Source organism: Rattus norvegicus, chromosome 4 (assembly GCF_036323735.1).
Source record: "Rattus norvegicus strain BN/NHsdMcwi chromosome 4, GRCr8, whole genome shotgun sequence".
NCBI classification, from domain to species: Eukaryota; Metazoa; Chordata; class Mammalia; order Rodentia; family Muridae; genus Rattus; species Rattus norvegicus.
In genome coordinates, this window is record NC_086022.1 from 177625449 (window position 1) to 177652290 (window position 26842).

Genomic DNA, 26842 nt, shown 5'->3' on the forward strand with positions numbered 1-26842 from the left:
AGAACTGACAGAAGCACCAGCCTCTGGAAGCCTTCCAGCCAGCAGCTGCGGACTGTTCCCAGGCATGCTGATAATGGCAAACATAATTAGTTTTCCTCAGCCCAGAAAAGTAGAAGAGCCGATGAGGTCAAAACCCATAAATTAATTCAACTCAATGTGGGTTTGTGTTTGTTTGAATCAATCCTCCAGGCCTGACACGGTGGGTCACAGAAGATGTACAAGACGCAGACAAAGGAGAATAAGAAAACCACTCACCCACTCCTCCAGTCTTTCACCTATCTGGTATCTATTGGGCACTCTGCGTGACAAGGGCTTTGTGCTAACCTTTGGGACTGAAGGTGAGTAAGACCCAGGCTCTGCCTCCAAGAATTCTGCGGATTTGGAAAGGCAAGCAGAAAGTGAGCACCCCCACCCACGCATCCAGGTATGGTGTGGGGAGGGTGTGGGGTGGGCCTCCAAGAGCACAGGACCGGAGCATGAACACAGGAGACGCAGGAATGGCCAAGGGCCAACAGACCAGACAGATGCAGAAGACTTGCAGGCAGGAGGTGGACAAGGGGCGTGAGAACAGGAGAACATTTCCATAGGGAAGGTAAGGCAAAGTCCCGGAATAGCCCGTCGGCACAGGCCAGTGTCAACCTGTAACTATTTTGCAACAATGTAACAAAATGAGCAGCAGGCAGACAAAAGTCTTTTCATTGTAAGCTTTGGTTTCTAAGATGATCTCTCCTCCCGGTCTCACACATGCTAAGCACATGTTCTACCACTGAGCTACATTCCTGGTCCCTTCTTTCTGCCTTGTGACCATAACATGTAACATTTATAACAAAACAAGAGGATTTTATAATTTCCTTACTTGCCAGAAACACAAGACTATCAACAACTTCCAGCGCGCTTAAACATCTGTTTGTCAATTTCTAAATCCCTAAATTTCAGGAAGTCCTAGCTCCAGGTAGCAATTGCGGCACCAGCACTTGCTGTGGTCTGTAGGCACGGTTCTTGTGGTAAACAAGTGTGCAATCCTTTGCAAACCAGATGCAGTTTGACAAGTAAACTGGCCTGAGGGGTGTGGTGGCTTGAAAAAAAAAAAGGTCCCTAATGGCACTATTACAAAGTGTGTCCTTGTTGGAGTAGGGGTGTCACTTTGAGGTCCTAGATGCTCAAACCAGCTCTTTACCTGATGCCTTCCCGTCCATTTGTAGAACTTTCAGCTCCTTCTGCAGCACCACGTCTGCCTGCACGTTGTCATGCTTCCCGCCATGATGATAATAAACCAGACCTCTGAACTCCACGTCAGCCCCAATTAAAGGTTTTCCTTTATAAGAGTTGAAGTAGTCACGGTGTCTCTTCACAGCATGAACCCACACTAAGAAAACTTTAGATTTTATCTCCTAGGCAGGATTTAGTGAAGATAGTGCTGTTTTTTTTCTGATGTTACTGAGACGTGTGTGGGGTTTAAACCACAATCGGTGGCTGGGAAGAGAGCTTGGCTTGTACAGTGCCGGTGTAGAAAGGAAAAGGAGCAGAGCCAGAACCATAGAAGGAGGAGGCGCTCACTGGTGATCCTGGTGCTGGGAAGATGGAGCCTCACTGGCTGGCTCACCTTCCCTACCTGGCTAACTCCACATGCATACACATGAACATGTATGTATATGTGCATATACACATACATGTGCATAACTGGGCATACACATACACAGGTAGCGATATGCATGTACACACACATACATGTGCATATTCATGCACACACAGGTACAGGTATACATGTATATACACACATACATGTGCACACTCATGCACATACATAGGTACAGACATGCATGCATACTCATGCACACATGGGTTCATGCATATGTACAGACAAAGAAAGCTCAGGATAAGTACATATACCTCTATGAACTCCAGAGTCTTATTTCAAAGGTGAAGAGTTATTACTAAAATGTCCCCCTTCTCCCCTTAATAAATACATACAGCAAATGTCCCATCCAGACTCTATTTCCTAGGTCACTTTTGGACAGCATACTGTCACAGCGGGATCCTAGCAATGGGACCCTAGTGATAAAACAAAAAGCCACTAAGTGAATGACATCTTTTCATGGACTGTCGATTAGGTTTGTTACAACACTCTATTCTGTGATCACCTGGTAGTTTTTTAAAGAATTATGAATATTTAGTTATCAAATACTACACTATCACATCTCCATTTACCCAGGACTCTCACTCACAATCTGCAAGGAAGCCTGGCTGCTGTCGCACTTGGCAGAGGAACAATGGCCTCTTTGTGTGGGAGCTCATGCACAGAACTGAAGCCCCATAGTTGTCAAAAGGATGTGTTTATCAGAGCAGCATCAATGTTGTGAGGAACGGACTATGATTTTTTTTCCATTGCTGTTGCTTTTGTTGGTAAATATAAATTAGGCATTGCTGGATTAACCAAAAGGCAAATTATATTTGCATTTAAAGTGTCACCCAAGAAGGGTCGTTAGGGTGCAGGGGATGGAACGGAAGGCCTGGAGCGTGCTAGCTAGGCAAGCCCTTCACCATTGAGCTACAAGTCCAGGTCCACTTTTCAACGCTGAAATCTTCTAAAAAGTTTTCACCAGGGCAATCAATTAACTCAGTAAACATGTTAATTATTTGAGAGCATTGGCCCAATCCTTTGGCCAGTAAGAATGAGAATTTGCAAATGAACTACTACTGATGAATTTAGGCATAAGAACAATTCACCTATTTTCGTGATAGGTTCTTTTGCCTCTGTGTAGTTTGAATGTGAAATGTCACCCCTCTTCCCCCCTCGCCCCACCCCAGAGCAGGTGTTTGACCACTTTCTTTCCAGTGTGGGGGGAGGGGGTAGTGTTTTGGAAGGATCTAGAACCTTTAAGAAGAAGTGGGTAGCTAGGGTCAGACCTTTAGGCTTTAAAGCTCTAGAATTGCTTCTGTCAACTTTCTGCCACCCATTCCAGACTTGAATGAGCTTCATACCCCAGTGACCACAGCCTGAATCCCCCTGTTGCCTCATCTCTCTGGCCCTACGATGCCCTATACCCCCAAACCATGATTCAGAAAGCACCCTTCATCTTCTAAGTACCTCATTGGATAATCTCATCACCATAGCACCCAAGAGTATCAAACACAGCCACTCGGGCATTACACAGACCTCTGCTGTACTTTGGTCCTTCTGTCTGTGCATCTTGACCAGCTAGCACCAGATTCCTTTCACAATAACATGTCACTCCTGAAATAGCAGCGTGTCTTAACCTTGAAACAACAGGATATCGTATCCGGCAGGCAGTTGTGAAATCAAACAGGAGGCCTTCCACAAATCCCAAAGAGGAATAAACAATGTCTAGTTCAAACCAATTCTGACAGAACATGAAAGAGTGGAGAAACGGTTTAAGCCTAGGATCAGACAAGGGATAGCACAGACTAAAATGGACAAGATAGACAAAATGGTGAGACTCTAGTCTCTCTGTCTCTGTGTGTGCATGTGTGAGTGTGTGTGTGCATGTGTGAGTGTGTGTGCATGTGTGAGTGTGTGTGTGCATGTGTGAGTGTGTGTGCATGTATGAGTTTGTGTGTGCATGTGTGTGTGCATGTGTGAGTATTTGTGAGTGTCTGTGTGTGGCATGTGAGTGTGTGCATGAGAGTGTGTGTGTGTCTATGTGTGTGAATCTGTGAGTGTGTGTGTGCATGTGTGAGTGTGTGTGCATGTGTGAGTGTGTATGCATGTGAGTGTGTGCATGAGAGTGTGTGTGTGTCTATGTGTGTGCTTGTGCATGTGAGTGTGTGTGCATGTATGAGTTTGTGTGTGCATGTGTGTGTGCATGTGTGAGTATTTGTGAGTGTCTGTGTGTGTGCATGTGAGTGTGTGCATGAGAGTGTGTGTGTCTATGTGTGTGCATGTGTGAGTGTGTGTGTGCATGTGTGAGTGTGTGTGCATGTGTGAGTGTGTGTGTGCATGTGTGAGTGTGTGTGCATGTGTGAGTGTGTGCATGTATGAGTTTGTGTGTGCATGTGTGTGTGCATGTGTGAGTGTGTGTGCATGTGTGAGTGTGTGTGCATGTGTGAGTGTGTGTGCATGTGTGAGTGTGTGTGCATGTGTGAGTATGTGTGTGTGCATGTGAGTGTGTGCATGAGAGTGTGTGTGTGTCTATGTGTGTGCTTGTGCATGTGAGTGTGTGTGTCTGTCTGTCTGTCTGTGTGCACACACGTGCATGTCTCCCTCTCTCTCTGTATTCCTGTATCTGCTTTCTGCCTTTGCTTCAGTAAACCATCTTCACAGAAACTATCTCCCTGTGTGTGCATTCGTGTCACTGTTTTCTCCTCAGCCAACACGCAGGAGCAAAGAAAACCCCCTAACATTGATATCTACTCAGCACACAAATGTTGAGACTTCCGTTTTGTATATATCTGCCCCTCAAAAGAAAAGGTCCACAAAAACCATTCGGGCTGTATTTACCCCTCATGCGTGTCTGTGTGTAAGTGGGAGTCTGTGTGTGCTGTGGAATAAGGTGTGTTATTTAGAATAAGCACTTTTCAATCCTTACAGACATGAGCCGACCGTACACTGCCTGCTATGTGATCAGGGGACTTCAGGTCTACCCTGCAACACCTTCGTAAAAGCCCAATGTGGCCGTGCCACTTGTTATCCCAGAGATGGCCGGAGATGACAGGTAGACCCCTGGATGCAGCGTCCAGCAAGCAAGGTCTAGTCTGTGAGCTTCTGGCTCAGTGCATACCCATGTTTCAAAAAGACAAAGGCGGATAGCCTCTGACAAACAACACCCAGGCTGATCTCTAACTCCCATGAGCACACAAACACACAGCTATGTGCAACCGCATGCGAAAATGTGTGCGTGCATACACACGCCTGTACACAAAGAACCGAGCTGATTTTTCCTGAGGAGACATACAAGACATGAAAGGAATATCATGAGATCATGCCTGCAACCCACTCAGAGCCCTGCGAGCTCAAGCCCAGCAGACCCAGAAACAGCTGAGATACAACGCAACGGGGAAGAGCTGAGGAGCCATCCAGGAATGTGCCTGGAACAGAGCAGCCTTGCACTCTCTCTCCTCACTGCACACTAATGGATCCTAGGATCCCTGCAGACTGTCAGTCTTCCGGGAGCATTCAGACAGTGGCTTCACAGCCCCAATTCATGTTGACCAAAACCGAGGTCGCCAAACAGGTGGCTAACCCCCTCGACTCGTGAGCTCACGGCAATGGCTGACTTCGCTCGCTGGAGTCTCTACTGAGCAGAGTATGTGAAAACAATTAATGCGTTGCTAATAAAGTGGGTGTCCCGAGACATTAGCAACCCTGCCTGGCAGCTGGAAGAAAAACGTTAAAGGAAAAAGGGGAAATAAGAGTCGGCTTAGTGGGCAGAGGAAAATACAACTCCAGACACAACTAGACCAAGGGTATCTGGATAGTGTCAACTTTTTTGGCTGCTCCCTTTGAGGTAACAGCACTTGAGGCTCCAATCTTATTTATCATAAGTTTGTCGCGTCTTCTTCTTCTTCTTCTTCTTCTTCTTCTTCTTCTTCTTCTTCTTCTTCTTCTTCTTCTTCTTCCTCCTCCTCCTCCTCCTCCTCCTCCTCCTCCTCCTCTTCCTCTTCCTCTTCCTCTTCTTCTTCTCCTCCTCCTCCCTCCTCCTCCTCCTCCTTCTTCTCTCTCTCTCTCTCTCTCTCTCTCTCTCTCCCTCTCTCTCCCTTTGTCTCTCTCTCTCTCCCTCCCTCCCTCCCTCCCTCCCACCCTTCCCTTTTCACTTTCTTCCCTCCCTCTCTCTCATCAGACATACTCCAGGCCGGTCTCAAAATTCCTATGTTGCTGAAGACAACCTTGAACTTCTGACCCTCCTCCCGACCCCTCCTCGGTGTTGGGATTATGGGTGTTAGCACCACATGCAGCCCGTTTAGGGCTCAACCCCAGGACTCGGTGGATGCTCAGCCAGCTGGGCTATAGCCCCAGCCCTTCTCCATCTGTTCTGTTAACCTTACAAAGTCATTTCCTCGTGGGGGAGGGGGCAGCTGAGCCTCTTAGCTTTGTCCATTCCATGCTACCCGGTCTGCACTCTAGATTCGGCTCACGCATTAAGAGTGACACTTGATCGTAATGAGTGACTGTCAACTGCATCCATTGCAGAGCTCAGCATGAGGAGTCAATCCGTACATACGGTCTAAGGCCATGAAAGCACCTAGAAGTCCCTTTCTAGTCAACTTCCGTATTAGTGGGTCTTGAATATCCCCCTTAATTAAAACAGCCTCTTGATTAACATACAATTATACACGTTGATGAAGTGTGACATTTCCTCATTTGTAAAGAGTTTTACTACGATTTTAAACTACGTGTGTGAGTTGGTATGTGGATGTGAGTGCAATTGCCTGTGGAGGCCAGAAGGGGGCATCAGGCTCCCTACAGTCTGAGCTACAAGCAGTTGTCAGCTACCAGAGCCAGGCGTTGGGAATAGAACGCCAGTCCTCTCTAAGAGCAGTGTGTGCTCCTAGCCTCTGGTCTGTGTCTCCAGGCTCCACCTGCGTTGATCAAATCGTGATAATTAACATCTCCACCTCTTTACCATTTGTTTTGTGTGAAACGCTTGTCTAGATATTCAGGAAACATCTGATAGGTTACTACGGACCTGCTGCCCCTTCATGTAAGAGAACAGTAGAACTGATTACATTTCTATGATTTATAAGCCATTACCCAACCTCCCTTCTCTCCACAAGGCCCTGGGATGCTATTGCCCATTCAGCTGGACTCTTATATATTGGAGAAGTGGTCGTATTTGTTTTCTGCATCTGACTTATTTGATTTACCAGAATATCCCCTCATTCCATCAACCTTGCTGCAAATGAGCGGACACCATTCTGCTTACAGCTGGATATATTCCAGTGAATATATCCATATTATGCACCATAATCTTGTCCTCCCTTCACCTGCTGATGGGCATCTCGGCCAGCATGAGCTGCAACGGGGAACGACCGCAGCTATTTCTTGGACAGACAGTTGCCATACCTGATGGACATGTAGCCAGACACAGCCGTATAGACATACAATGGGAAAGCCACAGCCAACGGCAGACCCAGCTTTAGCATTCTGAAGCCCCCACTACTGACTGTACCATTTTATATTTTCACCATGCCCTTTTCTGTGTGGCTTCACCGACGCGCTACTTTCTGTCTTAAAAAACAAAAAACAAACAAACAAACAAACAAACAAAACGAACAAAGAACTTCACCTGATACCTCCATTGTGGTTTTGATCAGCATCCCTCCCTGCTGCGTGACAAACTTTTCCTGGTGTTCAGCCTCCAGCAACACTCTTTCATAGGTGTTTGGTCATTTGCATTTCTTCTCGGAAACAACTCTTAACTCCTATCTCTGCCTCCGTGCCTGCCCTGGCAACCTACCACACAGACAGACAAACAGACAGACAGACACACACACACACACAAATCTCACATGTACACACACACCACAGACAACAGAAATACACAAAGAGACAAGAGACAAACAGAAACACACACCAGAGAGAGAGAGAGAGAGAGAGGAGAGGCGCCACATATAGATCCATGGTATCATAAAAATCTATCCATCCATCCCCCAGAGCAGGCAACAAAGAACAAAGAACTTCACCCCAACCCTCTGCTGAGTCCCTTCCTAGCTGCTCAAGATCTGTCACTGACAGAGACCGGAAAATCAGGGCATAGGAAGAGGTTCTCGGTTTGCTCTTCTCAGGTGTGGGTGTGGGTGCTCCCGGGTGCCTGTGCAAGTGCATCAAGGCCTGAAGTCGGGAATCTTCCGACATCACCTCCCTCCTTATGATCTGAGGCTCCTTCTCGGTTGAACACAGAGCTCACAGATACAGCATGTCTGGCTCTCCGTTTTGCTCCGGAGTTTGTGAGGTCCCCTGTTCCAAGCACTGAAATACAGATGGGTTGCCTGGCACATCTCCTTGGCATCTATGTGGGTTCTGCGGGAGAAACTCCATCCTTCATGCTCCCACGGGCAAGCGCTCTAACTGAGAGCCATCTCCCCGGCCTCGTGGACCAAGTTCTTAAGCAGAGACAAGTTTCCTGTCTTCTGCACAGTGTCTGCCTTGCCTCTTGCTTTCCATCCCTCCATAAATATCTGAGCTGTTTTCCTTCCCTCTCTCTGGGGCTCCCTCTCCCAAAATAATGACCTTTCCAGAAGCCGGATCCATTTAATCTCAGCCTCCCCCCGGGGCGCTGTTTCCTGTCAAACTGGCCGCCTAATGGTGGAGAAACACAAGAGGAAAGTATAAGGGGAGACGAGATGGTGGAGAGACAGGGAAGAGAGGACATCAGAGCAGTTAGGGAAGACAACCTCAGGTAGGTCCCAGACCTCGGCACACAGTGACACAGTCCCATGCCTGGACCATGCCTAGAGCCAATCAACCACCTCATGCTTCTCCACGATGGCGGCCGTGGCTGTGAAGTTAGTGGCAGCAGCACGTGCTCTGGGATGAGTCTCAGTGACCAGATTTACAGTATCTAGAAACAGCACGCAGAGAGGATTGAGGAGAGCATAGAAACAAGCAAGCATCCAGAGGCTTTCCCATATCTGTCTGTCTGTCTGTCTCTCTCTCTCTCTCAAATTTATTTATTTATTTTAGGCATATGAGTACACTGTAGCTGTCTTCAGACACACCAGAAGAGGGCATCAGATCCCATTACAGATGGTTGTGAGCCACCATGTGGTTCTGGGAATTGAACTCAGGACCTCTGGAAGAGCAGTCAGTGCTCTTAACTGCTGAGTCATCTCTCCAGCCCTGTTTTTGTGTTTGTATTTGTTGGGGGGGAGGGGAAGGGGGAGGCGAGGGGAGGGGGAGGGGGGAGAGGAAGTCAATTTTCATCACAGGTTTCCAGTACTGACATCAGGTTCTCAAGCTTTTGTGACAAGCCATTTGACTCACTGAGCCATGTTGCTGGCCCCACATCCTCTCTATTGAGGCCGCATGGGACAATGTTCAGAGAGTGAGCTGGGAGCAGAGAACCCTAAATCTGAACCTTCACTCAGCCCTTCACTGCCTCTGAAACCTTTACTCTCTTCCTTAAGGGAGCCATTGACTCGGGGTCACAGAGCTAGCAGCCGATGTGTGTTGAGAGCCAAGTAAGGAGAGAGAGAGAGAGTAGAGAAATTCAGCATGAAAACCGCAGGAAAAAAAACACCAAATTCATACTCACTAAAGAAAAAGGGAAGCATGAGAAATAGGTGTGAGAAAAGAAACTATCACCATTTACAAACCGCATGAATATATCAGTATATTTATAGCAAACTGGAAGGGAGGGACAAGCCAGGGAACTTTTACTTATGAGATTTTTAATGAGAGAGCTGGGTGTTCGTAACCATCAGTACTTTTCTTGTGTCCAAACAATAACCTCTTCGACACCACAGGGCAAAAACGGGATGCTCTGTAGTGAGGTAACCGAAGAATGAATGGCACGAAATACCCTTAAAGTTATCAATAGAACTACGGCAATCTATGGGAAACAAGCCTGAATATCTAGGGAAGTAAAATCAGCATTGAATGTTAATGAAATATATCTTACACTCGGGCAGGAAGTCTCAATTTTGTAGTAAGAACACATAAATTACTGGAGCTCAAATAAGACATGTCAGTGAAGTTGAAAAACTATCTCAATTGCACCTACGAGAAAATTATGACAAGCAATAGTAACCGGTTCCCTATCTGTATTAAAATAGATAGGGTGGCGTGTGCCTTTGAGCCCAGCAGTTGGGAGGCAGAGGCAGGCAGATTTCTGTGACTTAGAGACCAGCCTTCTCTACACAGCGACTTCCAGGCCCAGTCATTACCCCAAATAATCAGTCTCAACAAAAGTTGTAAAACTTCGCTGTAAGGCCACAGTGGCTGATCAAAACTGACTATTGGAAGAAACCTGAGGAAGAAAAGTTGCACTTTTAAATAAGACTCACACATAGAGAGGGTCGTCAAGTACGGTAGGCCTGACATTTCACAGCACTGGGAGGGGGTGCACTTTGGGTTTGGGCTTATTCTAGTGGTGGCACCAAATTGAAAAGTGGTGTCGTTGGGGATTTGGCTCAGTGGTAGAGCGCTTGCCTAGGAAGCGCAAGGCCCTGGGTTCGGTCCCCAGCTCCAAAAAAAATAAAAAATAAATAAAAAAAAATAAGAAAAGTGGTGTCAGGTCACCAGCTCATAAAAATACCGGATGAAAATGTCTTGGGCCATGTACACCAGGACACGAAGGTTTAAAGGTCTGGAGACATGGGTCAGCAGTTAAAAGCACGTGACGCCCTTGCAGAGGACCTGAGTTTCGTTCTCAGAACCCGTGTCAGCCAGGTCACACCTGCTCATATCTCCAGTTCCAGGTAATCTGATGCCTGTGGCTTCTGTGGACATCCGCACTCATGGGCTCATGCCCACACATAGATACACGATTTAAAAATAATAAAAGTAAACCATTCATAGATAGTCATAACGTTTTAAAATGATGACATCAGTTTTCTGATGATTTCTAAAGTCTTTATAGAAAAAAATATTAACGTAAATACAAGAACGGTCAAAGACCAAACACTAGGAAAACACCCACCATGGATTTGCTCTATAAAATGCACGCGGGGTGGGTACTAACGAGGGTGGTGTTGATGGGAGAGGAAAGAACACGGCCAAATGACTGGCTATGCACTTTGATGTCCGATAATTTAATGCACAATAAACTCAATAAAACAATAGTAACTGTTTAGCAACTGATGTTTGAGGTGTGTTACAATTGCCCACCATCTTAAAATTCATGTTCTCCCTGCTCTGGGCTCAGGAGTATCTCTGCTGAACAGTTCTAACCCATATTATCTCGTGACACTGCAGTCAGGCTCTCAGCTGGGGCTGCAGTCTGCAGAAACAAGGGACACCCTTCTCGGCTCCTATCCAGGGCTGCTGCTGGCCTCGATTCCTCCCTGGCCATTGACCAGACCTTGGTCTCCTACTGCACAGGCTTCTCCCCAGGCTGCCCACAGTGGGGCAATAATCCAACAGAGAGAAAGAGGCCATCCAAATGAAGCCATAGGCTGCTCTTAACCCAGTCTCGGAGGGAACAGTGCCCCATCATCTCTGCAGTACTCGGTTCTATTTTAGAATCGAGTCACTAAATGCAGCCCACACTCAAAATGAGAGAAGACAACACAGGGCATGAGGACCAGAGAGGAGAGGGATGCTGGGGAACTGAGAGTTCTCCTGGAGGCTGTGCATCAGTGTACAGAATAAATGATTGATACACGATAGGTCATAGACAGGCAGGCAGACAGACAGACAGACAGACAGACAGACAGACAGACAGACAGACAGACAGACAGGCAGGCAGGTAGGCAGGCAGGCAGATCGATAGACAGGCAGGCAGACAGACAGGCAGGTAGACAGATAGACAAACAGGCAGACAGGCAGACAGACAGGAAGGTAGACAGATAGACAAACAGGCAGGCAGACAGACAGGCAGGCAGGTAGACAGGCAGGCAGGCAGACAGAAAGGTAGACATATAAACAGGCAGACAGAAGACAGTTGATAAACATGAGAGCTGATAAACAATAGTTGACAGATGATAAATTACACATGATAAATGATAGATAAACCTATGATTAATCGATTATGAACAGAAGACAAATGATAGGTCAGTGATAGATAACTAGATAAAGGATAGGAAAGAGATAAGTGGGTGCTAGATAGAATGGATGCACACTAGATAAACAGTGACAGACAACAGATGCTAGACACAGAAAGAAAACTGATAGATGGCTGGGTAAACGCTGACAGATAAATAGATGCTCGGTAGATGATGAGTAGATAATCGAGTGGATGCGAGATCGAGTGATGGTAGCTAGACTGGCGGATGATAAGCATAGCTGTGGCTGACACAGACACACAGACACTCATCTCAGGAATAGGATTCTACATCCCTGCCTGCTTAAAATAGCTCTCACTCGTGCCAGTAGTCCCAACAAAAACTGTGCCTTTCACCTCAAGTCTCCTAGCTAGGAACCACCCGGAAGGCTACGCTTGGAAAGCTACTGTTACTGATCGGTAGGGATGAGATCCAGGAGGCTTCTAAACTGCCTAGCACCCTTCTGGAAAGCTTTAGTTTTATAACAAAAATACATGGTTTCATTTTACAGCATCTCTAAGATACCTTTCCGAGCAACGCCAAACATCACAGACATTTAGAGTCAGGCTCCAGAGCCCAAAGAAAGTTCCCTGGGGCTTTCCACAGCCAAGCAGAATGGCAGAAGCTACATTTTCACACAGCAAAGAACCTATCTGCTGGGTTGTCCCACTTTGGTTTCTTACAGGAAGACAGGCTTCAGCTTCCTGACCACAGCTCAGTTAATAAGTGTCTTTCCACGGCACGTGTCTCACCCATCCCAAAAGGAGGAAGGAAGGAGGCCAGCACAGAGGCAGTGAGGGGCAAATGAACTCTTTACTACGTTTCAACCAGAGACATCAGACAGATACAGACAGAGGAGGGAGGGCCCCTGCCTGTCCTGGTGCAGTCTCAGGGCCTCGGTTTTAGAGAAAGTGAAAGGGGTAGATGGGTGGTAACTCTCATTCCCAGACTGCAGCTTTGCTACCTAGGATTCATCCCCTCAGCAAAATGTGCAGTAGCTGGTGTGGTGGCTCTCGCCTGGAATCCCAGAGCTTGGGTAGGCTGGAGTTGAAAGGATTGCCACAAAGTTCTGAGTCAACCTGGGCTACATAGTGAGCAGCAGACCAGACTAGGCTTCAAAGTGAGATCCTATCTCAAAAGAAAAAAAAATAGAAATAATGAGATTGCAGTGGAGAGATTACCAGACTTCGACTGAAATCCTCCGTGTGAAGACTAAACACTGGAAAATGGGAGATAGGGGGCCTGGAGAAAGGCCATTTACCAACAGGAAAATAGCTAAGTGCCTTCACTTTCTTGGGCTTCAATCTCTCCACCAATACACCAGGATGATGTCATCTACAGGACCACCAGGATGATGTCATCCCACAGGACCACCAGGATGATGTCATCCCACAGGACCACCAGGATGATGTCATCCCACAGGACCACCAGGATGATGTCATCCTACAGGACCACCAGGATGATGTCATCCCACAGGACCACCAGGATGATGTCATCCTACAGGACCACCAGGATGATGTCATCCTACAGGACCACCAGGATGATATCATCTTATAGGACCACCAGGATGATGTCATCCCACAGGACCACCAGGATGATATCATCCTACAGGACCACCAGGATGATGTCATCCCACAGGACCACCAGGATGATGTCATCCCACAGGCCCACCAGGATGATGTCATCCCACAGGACCACCAGGATGATGTCATCCTACAGGACCACCAGGATGATATCATCCTACAGGACCACCAGGATGATGTCATCCCACAGGATGATGTCATCCCACAGGACCACCAGGATGGTGTCAGCACTCATCCAGAACTTATCAGACATAACAACACTGAGCATTCCTTGAATGCTGGTCACTATCATCAAAGGTTCATCTTGGGCAAAGAGTATAGCTTTTTCTCTGTAAACGAGGGTCAGTAACACGTTCCTCACTTAGTGCTTTGAGACTGTTCAATGCAACATAGAATGCATAAAACAGAATTAACACATAGGGAAACCACAAAATAAAGAACTGTATTACTAGAAATATCACTGTCTGTAAAACTAAGCTTAAAATCTGGGGTTAGCTCAACAGACACATTGCGCAGACAGCATGTACTGTGGTGCTCACACGTAATTGGGGCTCGGTAAATGTTAATTAAATCTGAACTTAATTTCCCATATTGCATCTCTATTTTAAAAGTTTTTGGACTGTGTACAAGTGATAAATCTTGGAGCCTGATACACAAGGAACAATCTCACAGCATCTTTCCTGGGTCTTTCATTTTGTTGCGGGCTTTTACAGTGGGGTTTCATGCTGGAGATGCATCAATTGAGTTACAGGTTTACATGACCAGGTCCCCAAGAGGGCCACTATGGAAACTAACCAGCAGGCCAGCCCTGTCTCCTCATGCAGTTAGCACAGACAACATGCTGAGGAGTGTAGATTCCCTAGGAATGTAGATTCTTCCCTTCCCTGAAGAGGAGTAGACATAAGAAAACAGATCTGGGAGCTGGCCGGAAAGGCATCCTTCCCCCGTTTGTTGGTAGACATGGCCTACTCCTGAGCTCCCTGGGCTAGGAGAAGAAGCAAAAAAAAAAAAAAAAAAAAAAGAGCTGGCAGTAGGAGATGCACAAGGCAAGACAGCATGGTACAGTCACAGAGAGAAGAGAAGAGGAGAGAGGGAGGAGAGAGAAGGAGAGAAGGAGAGAAGGAGCACGGTATTGTTCGCTTGGTGGTAGAGTGTTTGCTCTGTGTATGAGGCTCTGCATCAGGATGACTGGGTTTGAGGATACAACCTGTTATTCACAGGGTAACTGTATCTATTCACAGGGTAACTGTATCAAAGTAGGAGGCCGCTTCCTCTTCTCTGAGTGCCCCACAGAATCCACCCTGTGGCTTTTCAAGTTAAGGAAACTATCATGGTTAGAGACTAGCTTCCTCTCAGCAGAGAAGCAGGCCTTCCGGCACCCGGTGGATTCACAGAGGAGAAAACTGGGAAGGCAGACTGGGGCAGCAATGGAGTCATTATGTTCTTACATCATGGCTACCACATCTCCAGAGGCAGAGGGGAAATGAGGAGGAGATGGGAAGCTCCAAACCAATCATCGTAAACATCAAGGGAGTCTACAGCAGGGAGCAGCAGGCTCTACCCCCCAGATCAATACTCTGTTCTTGGGCTGTGAAGAAAGCCCAGTCAGAAATGAAAGAGATGCTACAGCCAACAAGAGGTGGAGCAGTGGCAAGCTAAGGCTATGCCCCTGGTCTGGAAAGGAAAGCAAAAGCCTCTTGTGGGTAGTATACAGTAGGATTCCACTAAGGACACTAGTTGTGAGTAGGGGTGGACTGGTCCTTGGCCAGGGTTCAAATCAACTCAGAGACTCATCAAAACAGCTAAGTAGGGTGGTCGGCGGGGTGTGGCAGGATGCTGGAGATGGCTGTGTGTTGTAACAGTTTCCTCAGGGATTGAAACATTCCATCTTAAGGAAAGCTCCTTGAAGGCAAAGTAAGCCACTCAAAATAGCTTCAGGAAGTTCCTAAAACTGACCACATTCACTCAACACCAGATTAAGCAATAAAAGCTGTGAGTTCTTCGTAAAGGGGAAGCCAAACTGCAAAGACTGAGGCTAAACCAGTTGCCTGGAAGAAACCAAAACCACATGGGCTACCTACTAGAGGCTTAGACCAGAGTCTGCAGGCTGGCCTGTGTGTTCCAAGTTCCAAGCTTTTGTGACCTGTCACCCATGCTGGGGTGGGCTTTGCGGATGCAGCTGACTTTGAGTAATTTCCTCTTCTGTAAATAACCCCTCACCCACATTCTTATAAGTAACCCCAGTAAATCTCATGACTCACCAAGTTGGACTTTGGTAGCCTGCATGCTTTGATCTGCCGTGACCTTCCTTTCTAGGCTGGATAGCCATGGGATATGTCTCCCCTTGGAAGTTCTGTCACACAATACAGCAGAGCCATTATTAAGAAATAAAAGCCAGACATGGAGGTGCACACCTGTCCAAACTGGGCATCCCCCATCATGGCTCCCAGGGTCTTACTGCCGAGCACTGCCATGTTTACTCCAAGTGACTGGGCTAGAGCAGCAATAGTTTAGCCTACGAGTGCTCCCACCCAAGCCAGCCTGTACCTCAGGCTGTATTATATGTAGCTTCCCCTATAGACTAACATCTGCTCCTGTTTTAAAGTGTTTTTCCACCAACGTTTCACATACTGCTCAGGACAGAAAGAGTCGGTAGATAGTCCTAGACCTTCCACCTGTCCGTCATGGCACAGGCCTAGATGGAATAAACTAGCAGGATTTGGGCGCTCTCTGCACGATACCAAATACACCAGAAATTCTGAAAGTGACGCTGAATGCGAGCTTATTTTTTTCCTACTTAAAAAAAGCAAAAACAAAAAACAAAACAAACAAACAAAACAGGCGGAAGGCTGCAGATGTATCCCAGTTGGTAGAGTGCTTGCCTAGCATGTACTAGACCCTGATGGCACCCCAAAAACCACACGCACCAAATGCGGGCATGCAAGTCTGGGATCTGAGCTCTCAGGGAGTTAGAGGCAGGAGAATCGGGAGTTCAAAGTCACCCTTGACATCACAGGAAGTTCATTTGAGACCATCCTGGGCCACACCATACCCTGTCTCCAAAATAAAAGAAAAGGGGTGGAAATCAAGTCAGATGTGGTGGCCCAGCACCCAGACGACAGAAGCTGGGGTTGAGTCCCCAGGCTAGCCTGGATTGCATAGTAGGTCTGCATCAAAAACAAACAACACAGTCGTGGGACTGGAGGAGGATGCTGGCTTCAGCTGACCTGCTGTGACTTCATATGCTCCGTGAGGGCAGCGATGAGCAACTGTAACCTTGTGGCTGAACATGAGGCATCATGACAAGCAGTGTCTGGCACCGGGAGGCCCTGAGTATGTAGCTGTTCCTGAAGTAACGGATGGGGGTTTGCTGGGTCATCAATGAAGCTCCACCTCACAAGAACCCAGACAGCTGTCTGCCGGCTTCCAAGGCCGTCCTGTTTCAATCCGCCCAACAAATACTTGTTAGACATTTAGTGAGACCGGGGTTTGCAGGGTGAGACAGGTAACATAATAGCTCTGAACACTGGCCCCCAAACACCACAGGGGACAGCGTGGCTAGCCATTTCACAGGACAATGACAGAGGAGGCCAATGGCCTCTTGCTCTGTACCATACAACCATGAAAAGCTGATCAGACTAAAGGTAATTCTGGGGCTTTGGTCCCCTGGCAACCCAGCCTCACCTCCTGCAGATCCTCTCCACCTTCTAACACTAGCAAAGTAACTCCCGAAACCGACACCGCTGCTGCTGTTCACAATGTTTCAATTTTGACCCAGCTGCTCTTCTCTTGCCTTGACATCTCCACGTCAACTTGAAGTAAGGTGGCCTTTCTTTTTATTCTACAATGTAATTTAATTCTTTAAGACCCAGAAAAAAACAAACACATGTTGGAGGTGGATTGATAAGACACGGTTATTCTCCTGTTATAGACCCAGTGCTAATTCTCCTCTGTACTGGAAAGGAGAGGGTAATGGGGAGAGATAGCCACATGTGCCAGTGCCCCCAAATAAAGGTCCTCACAGGGAGGGGCCGGTGTCAGGGTCAGATCCAGTGCACAGAAGCTCTCTTAGCCTCTCCCACCTCCTGAAAAGGGGATTTCATCTGTCTACGAGCCATTGTGTGCCTGGGACTTATGCAACCACCCTCTGCTGTTTTCAAAGATGGAAAAACCCAAAGTGCCCTTGGCCAGAGTCAAAGACATTCTTCGAGCAGCCAACCATCTGAGGCAGTTCGGGAGCTGATGGTAGGGACCATGCTACCACGATGTTAACTCTTACCCAGCTGTGGTGGCTCACCCCAGGAACCCCAGCACTTGGGAGGTTGAAGGGGAAGACTGTGGTGAGTTTGAAGTCTACCGAGCGAGAACCTGTGACACAAATAAGCAAACAGAAAAAGAATGCTAACTGGAGAGGCTTCTCCAGAAGAGAGTCTGTAATGGGTGCTTAAGATGAAGGCATTTTAAACACACGCCAGGATGCCTGAAAACACCGGATAGGAGGGCCTGCTAGATGCCACTTACTTTACAAATAAACAATGCTAACACTGTTTCCAAAGCAGACCTCTTTTTGCTTTTTGGACTTTTTTGTTTTGTTTTGTTTTTTGTCTTTGGATCCCAGGCAGCCAGTTCTGATGACTTTGAACTCTCTCATTTTCCCGCCTCCATCTCCCAAGAACTAGGATGGCCATGTGTCAACATGTCCAGTTAATTCAGCACTGAGATTTCAACCCAGACTTCACACATGCCAGGTAAGCACTCTACCAACTGAACCATGTCTTCTGCCACAAATCTTTAAGGGACTTTAAGGGACTTTTTACTTTGCTGTAAATATAGCAACTCACCAAACAGAGAGCAAAACGTTTTTAAAGGGTCGGTATACAGCCTGGCCAGCAGCATGAATTGTCTTTTATGAAAGCTAGCTGTTCTGCATGGTAACTTGTCGAAAACAACAACCAAATACTCATAATAAATGTTAGTTTTCCAAAATGAAAGTCATAAAGCCATATCATCACAGTTTGGAAAGTATCCCTGATAGGACAAGATGCCGGCGAGCATGATTTGGGGTAAATAAGGAAGACACAAAGCTAGGTCTACAAACCAGGGGCAACTGAGTAAGGAGACACTGCAAACCATGCGCTCACACTGAGTACCTCACGCAGAATTAAGCAGGTTTTTTTCCTTTTTACTGAATTATAAATTGTTTTACATCCAATGTGCATCGTCTCCAAAAATCAGATAAGACACTGTGAAATGCTTAAATAAATGTCAGGAACATGAAGTCATTTATGTATTGCTCATGTCAAGTCACTGAAGTGGGTGCTGCACTCCAGTCACCTGTTCTCTGCACAGCCACATGGAATGAGGGGGCCTCAGCTGGTGAGCAGAGAGAGCCATGCACCTCCGCACCCCAGCACCCCAGCACCTCTGCACCTCTGCACCCCAGCACCTCCGCACCTCTGCACCCCAGCACCCCTGCACCCAGCTCTGTGGTCTGGGCAGGTTTTTCTCTCGGTGACGCAATTAGAAGATGGCTCTCCAGACAGAGAAATCAATCAACTCCTTCAAGATTATTATAATTACCCAAAGCTGCCAGACTATATCCCTTGGGGTACTACACTAGTAAATTCATTTTTTTTATTTAAAATGTTGTTGTTGTTGTTGTTGGAAAGAGATATTTAGACGGGGTCTCCAGTTTACAGCAGTCCTCCAGAGTTCTGAGCTTATACAGGTGAGTACTGAGAGGCGGGATTCAGTTACTAGATTTCAGATTTTATAGTCACAGACCCCATTTTGATTCCTTGAATCCTCCTACATTGGCCCATAGAAAGCATTCTGAGAGGAGGCGTGGCTGATGACATATATATGTGTGTGTGTGTATGTGTGTATTATATGTATATGTATGTATATCATGTGTATGTGTATATATATATATCATATTATGTGTACACATATATACTGTATATAGACTTATATAGACTGTATATATGTATACATATATACATATATATATGTATACATTCTGTGTATATGTATATATATAATATATAATATGTATATTAGATCTGCTGTCTTCCTCAGCAGGCCACAGGCTCCAACAGTACCCATATGTGAAAGTGCCCCAGAGGGTCACATTCTATTGTCACATGGTCCTTCACCAAAGGGACAATTGTAGGCACAGGCTATGCCCGATGGCTTTTCTCCTCAGTGCAGATTAATAATTAGAGATTATCCAGCACCTAATCCCCCTCAGTGTTACTGAATAATATCAGTCCAGGAGGACTAAATAAATCGTTTGAAATCCCAGCACCCTGGAGGGAAGTAGTCGTAGGAGAACGAGTAGTTCAAGGCTAGCTTCCACTACACAATGAACAGGAGGCTAGCCTGGGCTACATTAAATCCTGACTAAACAAATAAATCCCCTAAAGTTACAACTTACTAATAAGTAACAGAACAAGGGCCATAAACCGAATCCCCAAGGCCCCAAAGTCAAGGTTCTTCCAAGGTATAACAGCCTCTCCCGCAGTCATCCAGGTGAGAACGGTCCTAGGTCCTTCATCAGCTTCTGACTTAACTGTCATCGTAAATGCACAAAGTCAAACGACAAGGCAAAGGCACAGAGAGGCTAAGTAACTGGCTTATGGTCACACAGCTTCCAACAGAACCAGGTTTGAGGGAAAGTTAGGAAGCCTTTATTTTACTAGAAACTTCCCGATGGCATTAAAAGAGAGGCTATAGAGCGGCCGGAGGCAGCATCGTTCAGAGATAAACCACAGTCTTCAAACGAGCCGCACTCTAGACAGATGCACACAATCATTCAGTTAGCCCAACTAATCCCTAAAATAGCCCTCCGTGCTTTATAAGAAAGTGAACATGGGCTGCATCGCACATTCTACACAAACACTCCGTTCACGACGATCCTGCTTTCTCTCCTCCTCCTCTTTCTTACCTAGTTTATCTTAGCACAGGGTCTTGATGTGGTTGAAAATGACTCTGGAGCCCAAGCAAGCCTTGCCCTTCTTGAAGGTCCTGACTCAGTCTCCCCATTAGCCTCAACCTTACCCACAGGCCATAAAGAAGACAGAGAGGTCTGGGGAAATGGCTCTTGCCTTGCCACGGTGAGGGCCAGAGTCTGAACTCCAAACCTGAATCCCTGGATGCAAGGAAGGGGTACAGTGCCAAGGACCTGCAATCCCTGTTCATCCCATGTGAGATCGGAGGTTGGAGGCAGGGGAATCCCAAGAAGCTTGTGGACCAGAGTGTGCCGTTTGCTATGTTAAATGTTTGCAATGTTTCACTCTGCCACAAAGTGAAAAATGGGGTTGTGCTGATCCAGCTGTACCTGTGAGCTCACATTATGCAAATCAAGATGGACGGATGGTGATGCTAGAGAAAGGAAAGCAAGGTGTGATTACAAGAGACGCATGCTCGCCTGGGTTGCCCACCCTTACCAGAGAGGAGCAGGAGGTTTAAATTAAACAGCTCCTGCCTGAAAAAAATCCAACTCTGCCGTTTCATTCCTGGGTTTCTCTGACTCCCACAGTTTTGTCTGTAAATCAAGTCATTTAAAAAGAATTCTGCTTTACAGAGTTTCTTTAGGGAAGTGCTGAGAACGGGGCCCAGCACATTTTATAGCCAATAAGTCTCAGTGGTAGATTTTTTTCTATGATAATCATTGCTCAGACACTTTCGTTTTTTAAACATTAACGTAACTGTAATGTTTTATTTTGTTTTGCACCTTTGTTTGTTTCTGAGGCAGTGGCCCTGCATGGCCTTGAACTCATGATTCTCATGCTGTCAGAGTCTCCCAAGTTTGGGGACTACACGTCTGTCTGTACCCATATGCAGCGTCTAGGTCGTTTTCTTAACTATCAAAACATATCACACCAACTGGTTCCCAAGATATTGTTTCAAAGTTGGTTTCATAAGCTCTTACCAGGAAAGCCCTTTACGGGGTACCTATGGCACTTTACAGGTACATATCTATGCCATACATTGACAGCTCCACCCTTCTCACAAGATGGTGTGGCAATATCTGAAGCTTTGAGCATCCATGGCTGAAGAGGCAGATAGAGAAGGACTCCCGCTGCCCCATGGGCAACCAGCCTAGCCTACCCGGTAAACTCCAGGTTCAGGGAGAGACCCTGTCTCAACAAAACAAGGTAGATGACGTTTCAGAAATGGCACCTGAGGCTGACCTCTGGCATCTACATGCATGCACACACATGTACACCTGCACCCACACAAATGTATCCTGCATTCCTGTGCATACACACAGAGCCGTTTTGATGAACTAATACATCTTCCAAAATTCCCTGGCGATCCTAACACTGTTAATGTTGGTCCCCATCTCACAAGTAACAAGCCATAAAGGCCGTCAGACTGGACCAGACTTCCCCTGACCTCCAAGCCGCCAGTCTGTCTCCTGAGTCTCCATTGAAGGCTTGAGAAGTTTCCACACAGGAACCACATACTTCTATCCCTCCGCTAAACACAGTCTCCTTCTACCCACGACTCCATTGTATCCTCCTGTGGCACACCCTAATCCCTCTCTGAAAGCTGATTTCCCCTACTTGATGCCCAAGTGGCAAGTTCTGTGGACTTCCCCAGTGCCTGGCTTACGCTTCCAGTGCCATGCCCCTGAACCAAGCAGAGATGTGGCTGGGGTTCCATGCACACTTACGGCACTACGGCCCTTGTGAATTCTCACACATCTTATTTCACAGGCTGGGGAAGGAAGCTCTGAATGTAGCCTGTGTCACCAGTGATCCACAAGTCGGAAGAGTCACAGGCACATTTGGATCATTTCCAGTGTCCTCCTGCCTCAGCCATGACATCTCTCTTGGGTGACTCAACGTCTAGTTGGTTACAACCTCGTGCATTTAGATTTGCTCTTCCTGTAGGAGTCTAGAAAGCCGTTCCGTTTTATCCGTTAATACAAGTTTCCGAAGGGAATTGGAGTTGACAAAGGAGGGGCGGGGACCTGCAAAGATGCCTTGGTGGTTAAGAGCACTTGCTGCTCCTGTACAGGACCCTAGTTCGATTCCTAGCACCCAGCTCACAGCCATCTATAACTCCAGTTCCAGAAGATCCAGGGCCATTTTCTGTCCTCTATGGAGACCAGGCATGCAAGTGGTGCATATGCACACAGGCAAAACAATTATAGTCATAAATTAAAAAAATAAATCAACCCTTTTAAAAAGAAAACACATGGAAGACCCTCACAGAGCTGGACCGATTACAAGATGGTACAAGTTGGTTAGCTTGGCTGCTGTGTCGTGACGGTCACCGTGTCAGTGCTAAGAGTAAAAGCCTTACACGTAAGTCCTGGATAGGGGCTCATTTCTAAAGAACAAATGGATTCGGTAAGGTGCTCATGGAGAGACAAGCATTCCTCTAGCTTGGCGTGCCCCATCATGTGAGCAGTCTGTCTAAAGGAACAGGAGAACAGGGAGCTTCTAGAAAGGAGTTGATAATATACCAGCTTGTGAGAGCGTGGTTAGTTCACAACCATCACAGCTCTGGACTGCTATGCCACTGTCTCCTAGGCTGCTTGGCAGCACTGCCACCAGATGAGTTGACCCATAGGCTCTGGGGCAGGAGAGTAAATCAGAAAAACCCAGCGGGAATCCAAAGAATGAAAGACTATCTGAGACTCTGGGTGGAAAACATAGGGACATCCACTCCTCTGTCAACAGAGCTTTGGAAGGTGCTTCTGACTTGTTTACATATGTCCCCGGCAAGAGGTCAGCTCGTCCACCTTAAATGTCCAGGTCCTGTGGGCCTGAGCCATTTAAGGTGCACAGCAGTCATGCACTCGGTATTGGCTCAGTGACTGACAATACATGCCTGCATGAATATCTCTCCTTATGTACACATCTGTATGATACTATCCCAGGATTCTTCAGCGAGTCTGTAACCATGTCCTCACATAAATACTCATTGCCTATCTGTGTATACATCTTTATGTCTACGAAGATGTTTAAGGCTAGAGTAACAGTCAGGTGCTTGCCAAAGTGGAGAGCCTAGCCCCGCAAAGACCCCTAGCTCGCCTGTCTATCAAAGCCACATACTTCCGCCCACCAATAATAACGTAGATGTCCAAATATGAGGAATTTTATAAATGTTCAGTGCAAAAAGAAAGTGTTTTAGCTTAACAAATATTCAATGTCTCAAGTCTTTCCAAACTCCTTATCTCTGTATATTAATTATCAGTATGATCGAGGAGGGAAGCAGAGATAAATATGTCTAAAACTGTGACAGGTGGATACTCCCAATTCCAACTGGCAGGCTACATGCCATCCCTGAAAAGTTGTACCATGTACAGGAAATCAGAGAAGATAATCACAGATTGACTGCATTCTGGACACACAAAGTATCAGATACTGGCTATCCATATATATATATATATATATATATATATATATATGCAGGAAATATGATTGTCTGTATTTTATATAAGTAAGAAAGCCAAGATTCAAAGAGTTAGGTAACTTCCTGGGGACATTTGCACTGGGGCCGGCTATACCATAGGCATTGGACAAACTCTGGATTGTAATTTGAAGTTTAACTTGTTTTCAATGAAATAAGCGCTTTTTGCAGCTTTGCAGACACTGAGTTTGAGGATGCGTGCTGAAAGGACATGTACTTAACTAAGTCATTCTCTGAACACAGAAACCAAGTTAAAGAGTGAAGCACCCCGCACCCCTCGCCATCCCCTGCCCCAGGGTTAAAGGCAACAAGGAGCAAATGTGTCCCAGAAACCATTTGCCTCGGTTTATCACACCGTGAAGCCTTCTGCTCTTGACAGTGTCCTCTCAAAAGAAACCTATTTTCTAACAGGGCTTCGATATATGTAACAGGCCCTTTCATTGCAAGCCAATGGGAAGTTCTTTACTCATTCATTTCCAGCCATTTCTTGAGCTGAGAAATGCCTTCTCTCTGTAAAGAGCCACTCAGAAGTGCCTCCCATCTGTACAGAGCCACAGGGGTGTGCATCCCACCTGCCTTAGAGCCCAACAGTCGGGAACGGCTAAGCTGGAAAAGAATTCATCTCTGTGTACTTTTGAGGACAGTGGGATTACTTTTAAAACTAACAATGACAGAGTGAAGAAGGTCTGGCGAGGGAGAAAGAGAAAATTTGAAAGGAAGCATCAGCCGAAAGGAAACATTCCTCTAGATTCTGGAAGAACTGTCCGATCTCTGGCCTTTCCAGAAGTGAGCCTAAGGAGGGAAATTATTTATTTTTAAAGATTTTGCTTTGGACCAAAATAACAGTGGGAAAGTTTACCATTGGCTCTTGCCTGTCTCTCAGCTCCTCCCTCAGACCACCACCAGAAAAGGCCAGCAAGGCAATAACTTGGCACCAGGGCTGAAGATGAGAAGGGGCTGACTGCCTCACAGTCCCAGTCAGAGACCCACCAGTTCCCCCAACATGCGGGCAACACACAAAGAGATTCTTAGCTGTGCTGCATCTAGCCCCCCAACTCCTGCTGCAAACCTGTCTTCTGTTCCTCAAATTAGCAACTTCCCCAAGAGGAGAAACTATCAGCTTGAGAACTCTGCTGTCCCCTTTCAAACCTGGCCTTGAGTTTTGTTTTCTGAGTTCAAGTTCCCTCATGTACACCTCCCACAAACATTCCTTCCGTAGTCTAAGCAAAAAGTAAACAGGCGCTCTGGATCATTAAAATGGTAAAGATTCCAGCACCTGGACTTTGTCATAAATAATGAGTGACCTTGGGCTAGTAACGTGTTCTGCCACAGAATCGGTCAGAAGAGAAATTATGTCATCAAAAAAGTTGTTGAAATGTTAACACAAAAATCGAGCAGGTCCAAAGCTTAGTGGGTCATGGTTGCATACTCCAAACTCGCAATGGGCATACTGCGCAAAGCCACGGGAAAGGCCTGGCTAGTTTTCAGGTTTTCGTGACGAGGTTTGCCCATCATTCCTGCACCGTTGATTTATGTTCCAAACTGCCCCCGAACGCCTCTTAACCTACTTCTAACTTACTCCTCCTTAGCACCAAACATCCGCAGAATCTAAGAAATAAATTCTCTGAAAGTAACAGGCTCTAAGTTGTCCTGGGTCTCCCTTCCCACAGAGATGGGTCAATTGAAAACCCAGCGCGGACTAAATAACAAATCTTTGATTCGCAAAGGTGCTTTGAAACACCTCTTGGCGTGAGGGATGAGACAGAGACCCTGACTTAAGTCTCTATCTAGGTTGGGCACAGCACAGAGGGCGCAGGACAGAGAAGCCTCACATAGGACTCTGTCCTTTGCACACTAGCAGGAAGGATACTGGTGGCGAGCAGCGGCCAATAGTAGGTACCTGAAGAGCCTGGCTGACGTCTGGTTCCTCCTCCAAGCTGTGCGCTGCGCCAGCACTCCTTGCACGATCTCCTTCTCGTTGGGCAGCCGGTAGACAGGGAAGACATAGAGCCAACAGAGGACCACCACACAGAGGGCACTGGCTCCCACGGGTAGCCGGGTACGCGGGAATTTCCGCGCCAGCATGGCCATGGCCCCTCTGGATGTATGTAGGGCCCGCCCGCAGGGGCTCATCGCAGCCTCGGTGTCCCAGGGTCAGTGGTGGCAGCCTCAGCACAACGCCGGGCAAAGTGGCAGCGGAGAATGCCCCAGTGGCTGGCCCCCCATGCACACACACCTTTGGCTTTCCAGCTCGCACACGCACGACTGGGGAACCCCCACGCCACGGCTTCAGAGGTCAGCTACAAGGATCTTCGCCAATGCAACTTTTACTGGGATGTCTTGCTAGAGGAAGTGGCCTCCGGGCAAATCACGAGCCTTGGTCTCTTTCCCTGCAGACAGTGGGCGCTGAAGGGGTCTGAGAGCAGTGGGGCCGGTTGCTCCCGCCCTTACTGCAGCATCACGGTCGCCCTCGGCTGGGGTCCTGGAAGAGGCGCGGCTGGCTCCTGGACGTCTGACGGGTTGTGTCCCTTCCAGAAAGAGATGCTCCTGCGCCCTGCACCGCCCTTTCCCCGCCTCCTGCGCCGCCGCGGTGCCCGGCACCCCCCAGATGCGCTCTCCGCGCCACACCAAGTCCTTGGAAATTTCCACGGTGGCCCGGGACCGCTAGCCCACCCCCGGCGCCTCAGCCGCGCCCGCCAGGACCCTCGCTCCGCGCCCCTCACAGGCAATCCTAGAACTCTCTCTCATCAGTTCATTCAGCGGTGCACCGCAGCCTTCCGCTGCGCCCTAGACTCCGCAGACACGCGCCCCGGGATTGGTGGAAATCAAGGTCTCCCCCGCCCTCCCCCACCCGCGAAATTGCCTCCCGTGACCTGCTTGGGGCCGCAACGCTAGCCCAGGGTGCAGGCCCCTCGCCGCTGCCCTTGTTCTCTGCAGAGGGAAGCAGACAATAAGAGCGGCAGCCCCTCTGGTGCGTGCATGCACACGCGCATATGTCTATCCCCGAGTATGCACAGATTGAGGACCCGCACCCCTTGTGCCCAGGCTGCTGTCACCCTCGCCTTTCAGCAATTGATTGGTTATAAACGAGCAGCTAGGAGGCTGGCGAATATTTATTCCTTCCTAGGCTCCCTTAATCAGATCAGCCCGTGCTGAGCTACGATTCCATG

General features: G+C 47.4%; 1 protein-coding gene across 2 annotated transcripts in view; it reads right to left on the bottom strand.

Annotated features, from left to right (window-relative positions):
* St8sia1 (ST8 alpha-N-acetyl-neuraminide alpha-2,8-sialyltransferase 1) overlaps positions 1 to 26105 on the bottom strand; it is a 137588-nt gene extending 111483 nt beyond the window's left edge. The window contains exon 1 of one of the 2 annotated variants that reach the window (XM_039107103.2): positions 25573 to 25711. Coding sequence is in view for 1 of the 2 variants with exons in the window: in NM_012813.3 (NP_036945.2) it covers positions 25573 to 25805 (233 nt within the window). In the remaining variant the exon portion in view is untranslated. Of the gene's footprint in view, positions 1 to 25572 lie in introns of both variants that reach the window. The other variant, NM_012813.3, reaches the window with a different exon arrangement.
* Positions 26106 to 26842: the final 737 nt, after the last annotated feature.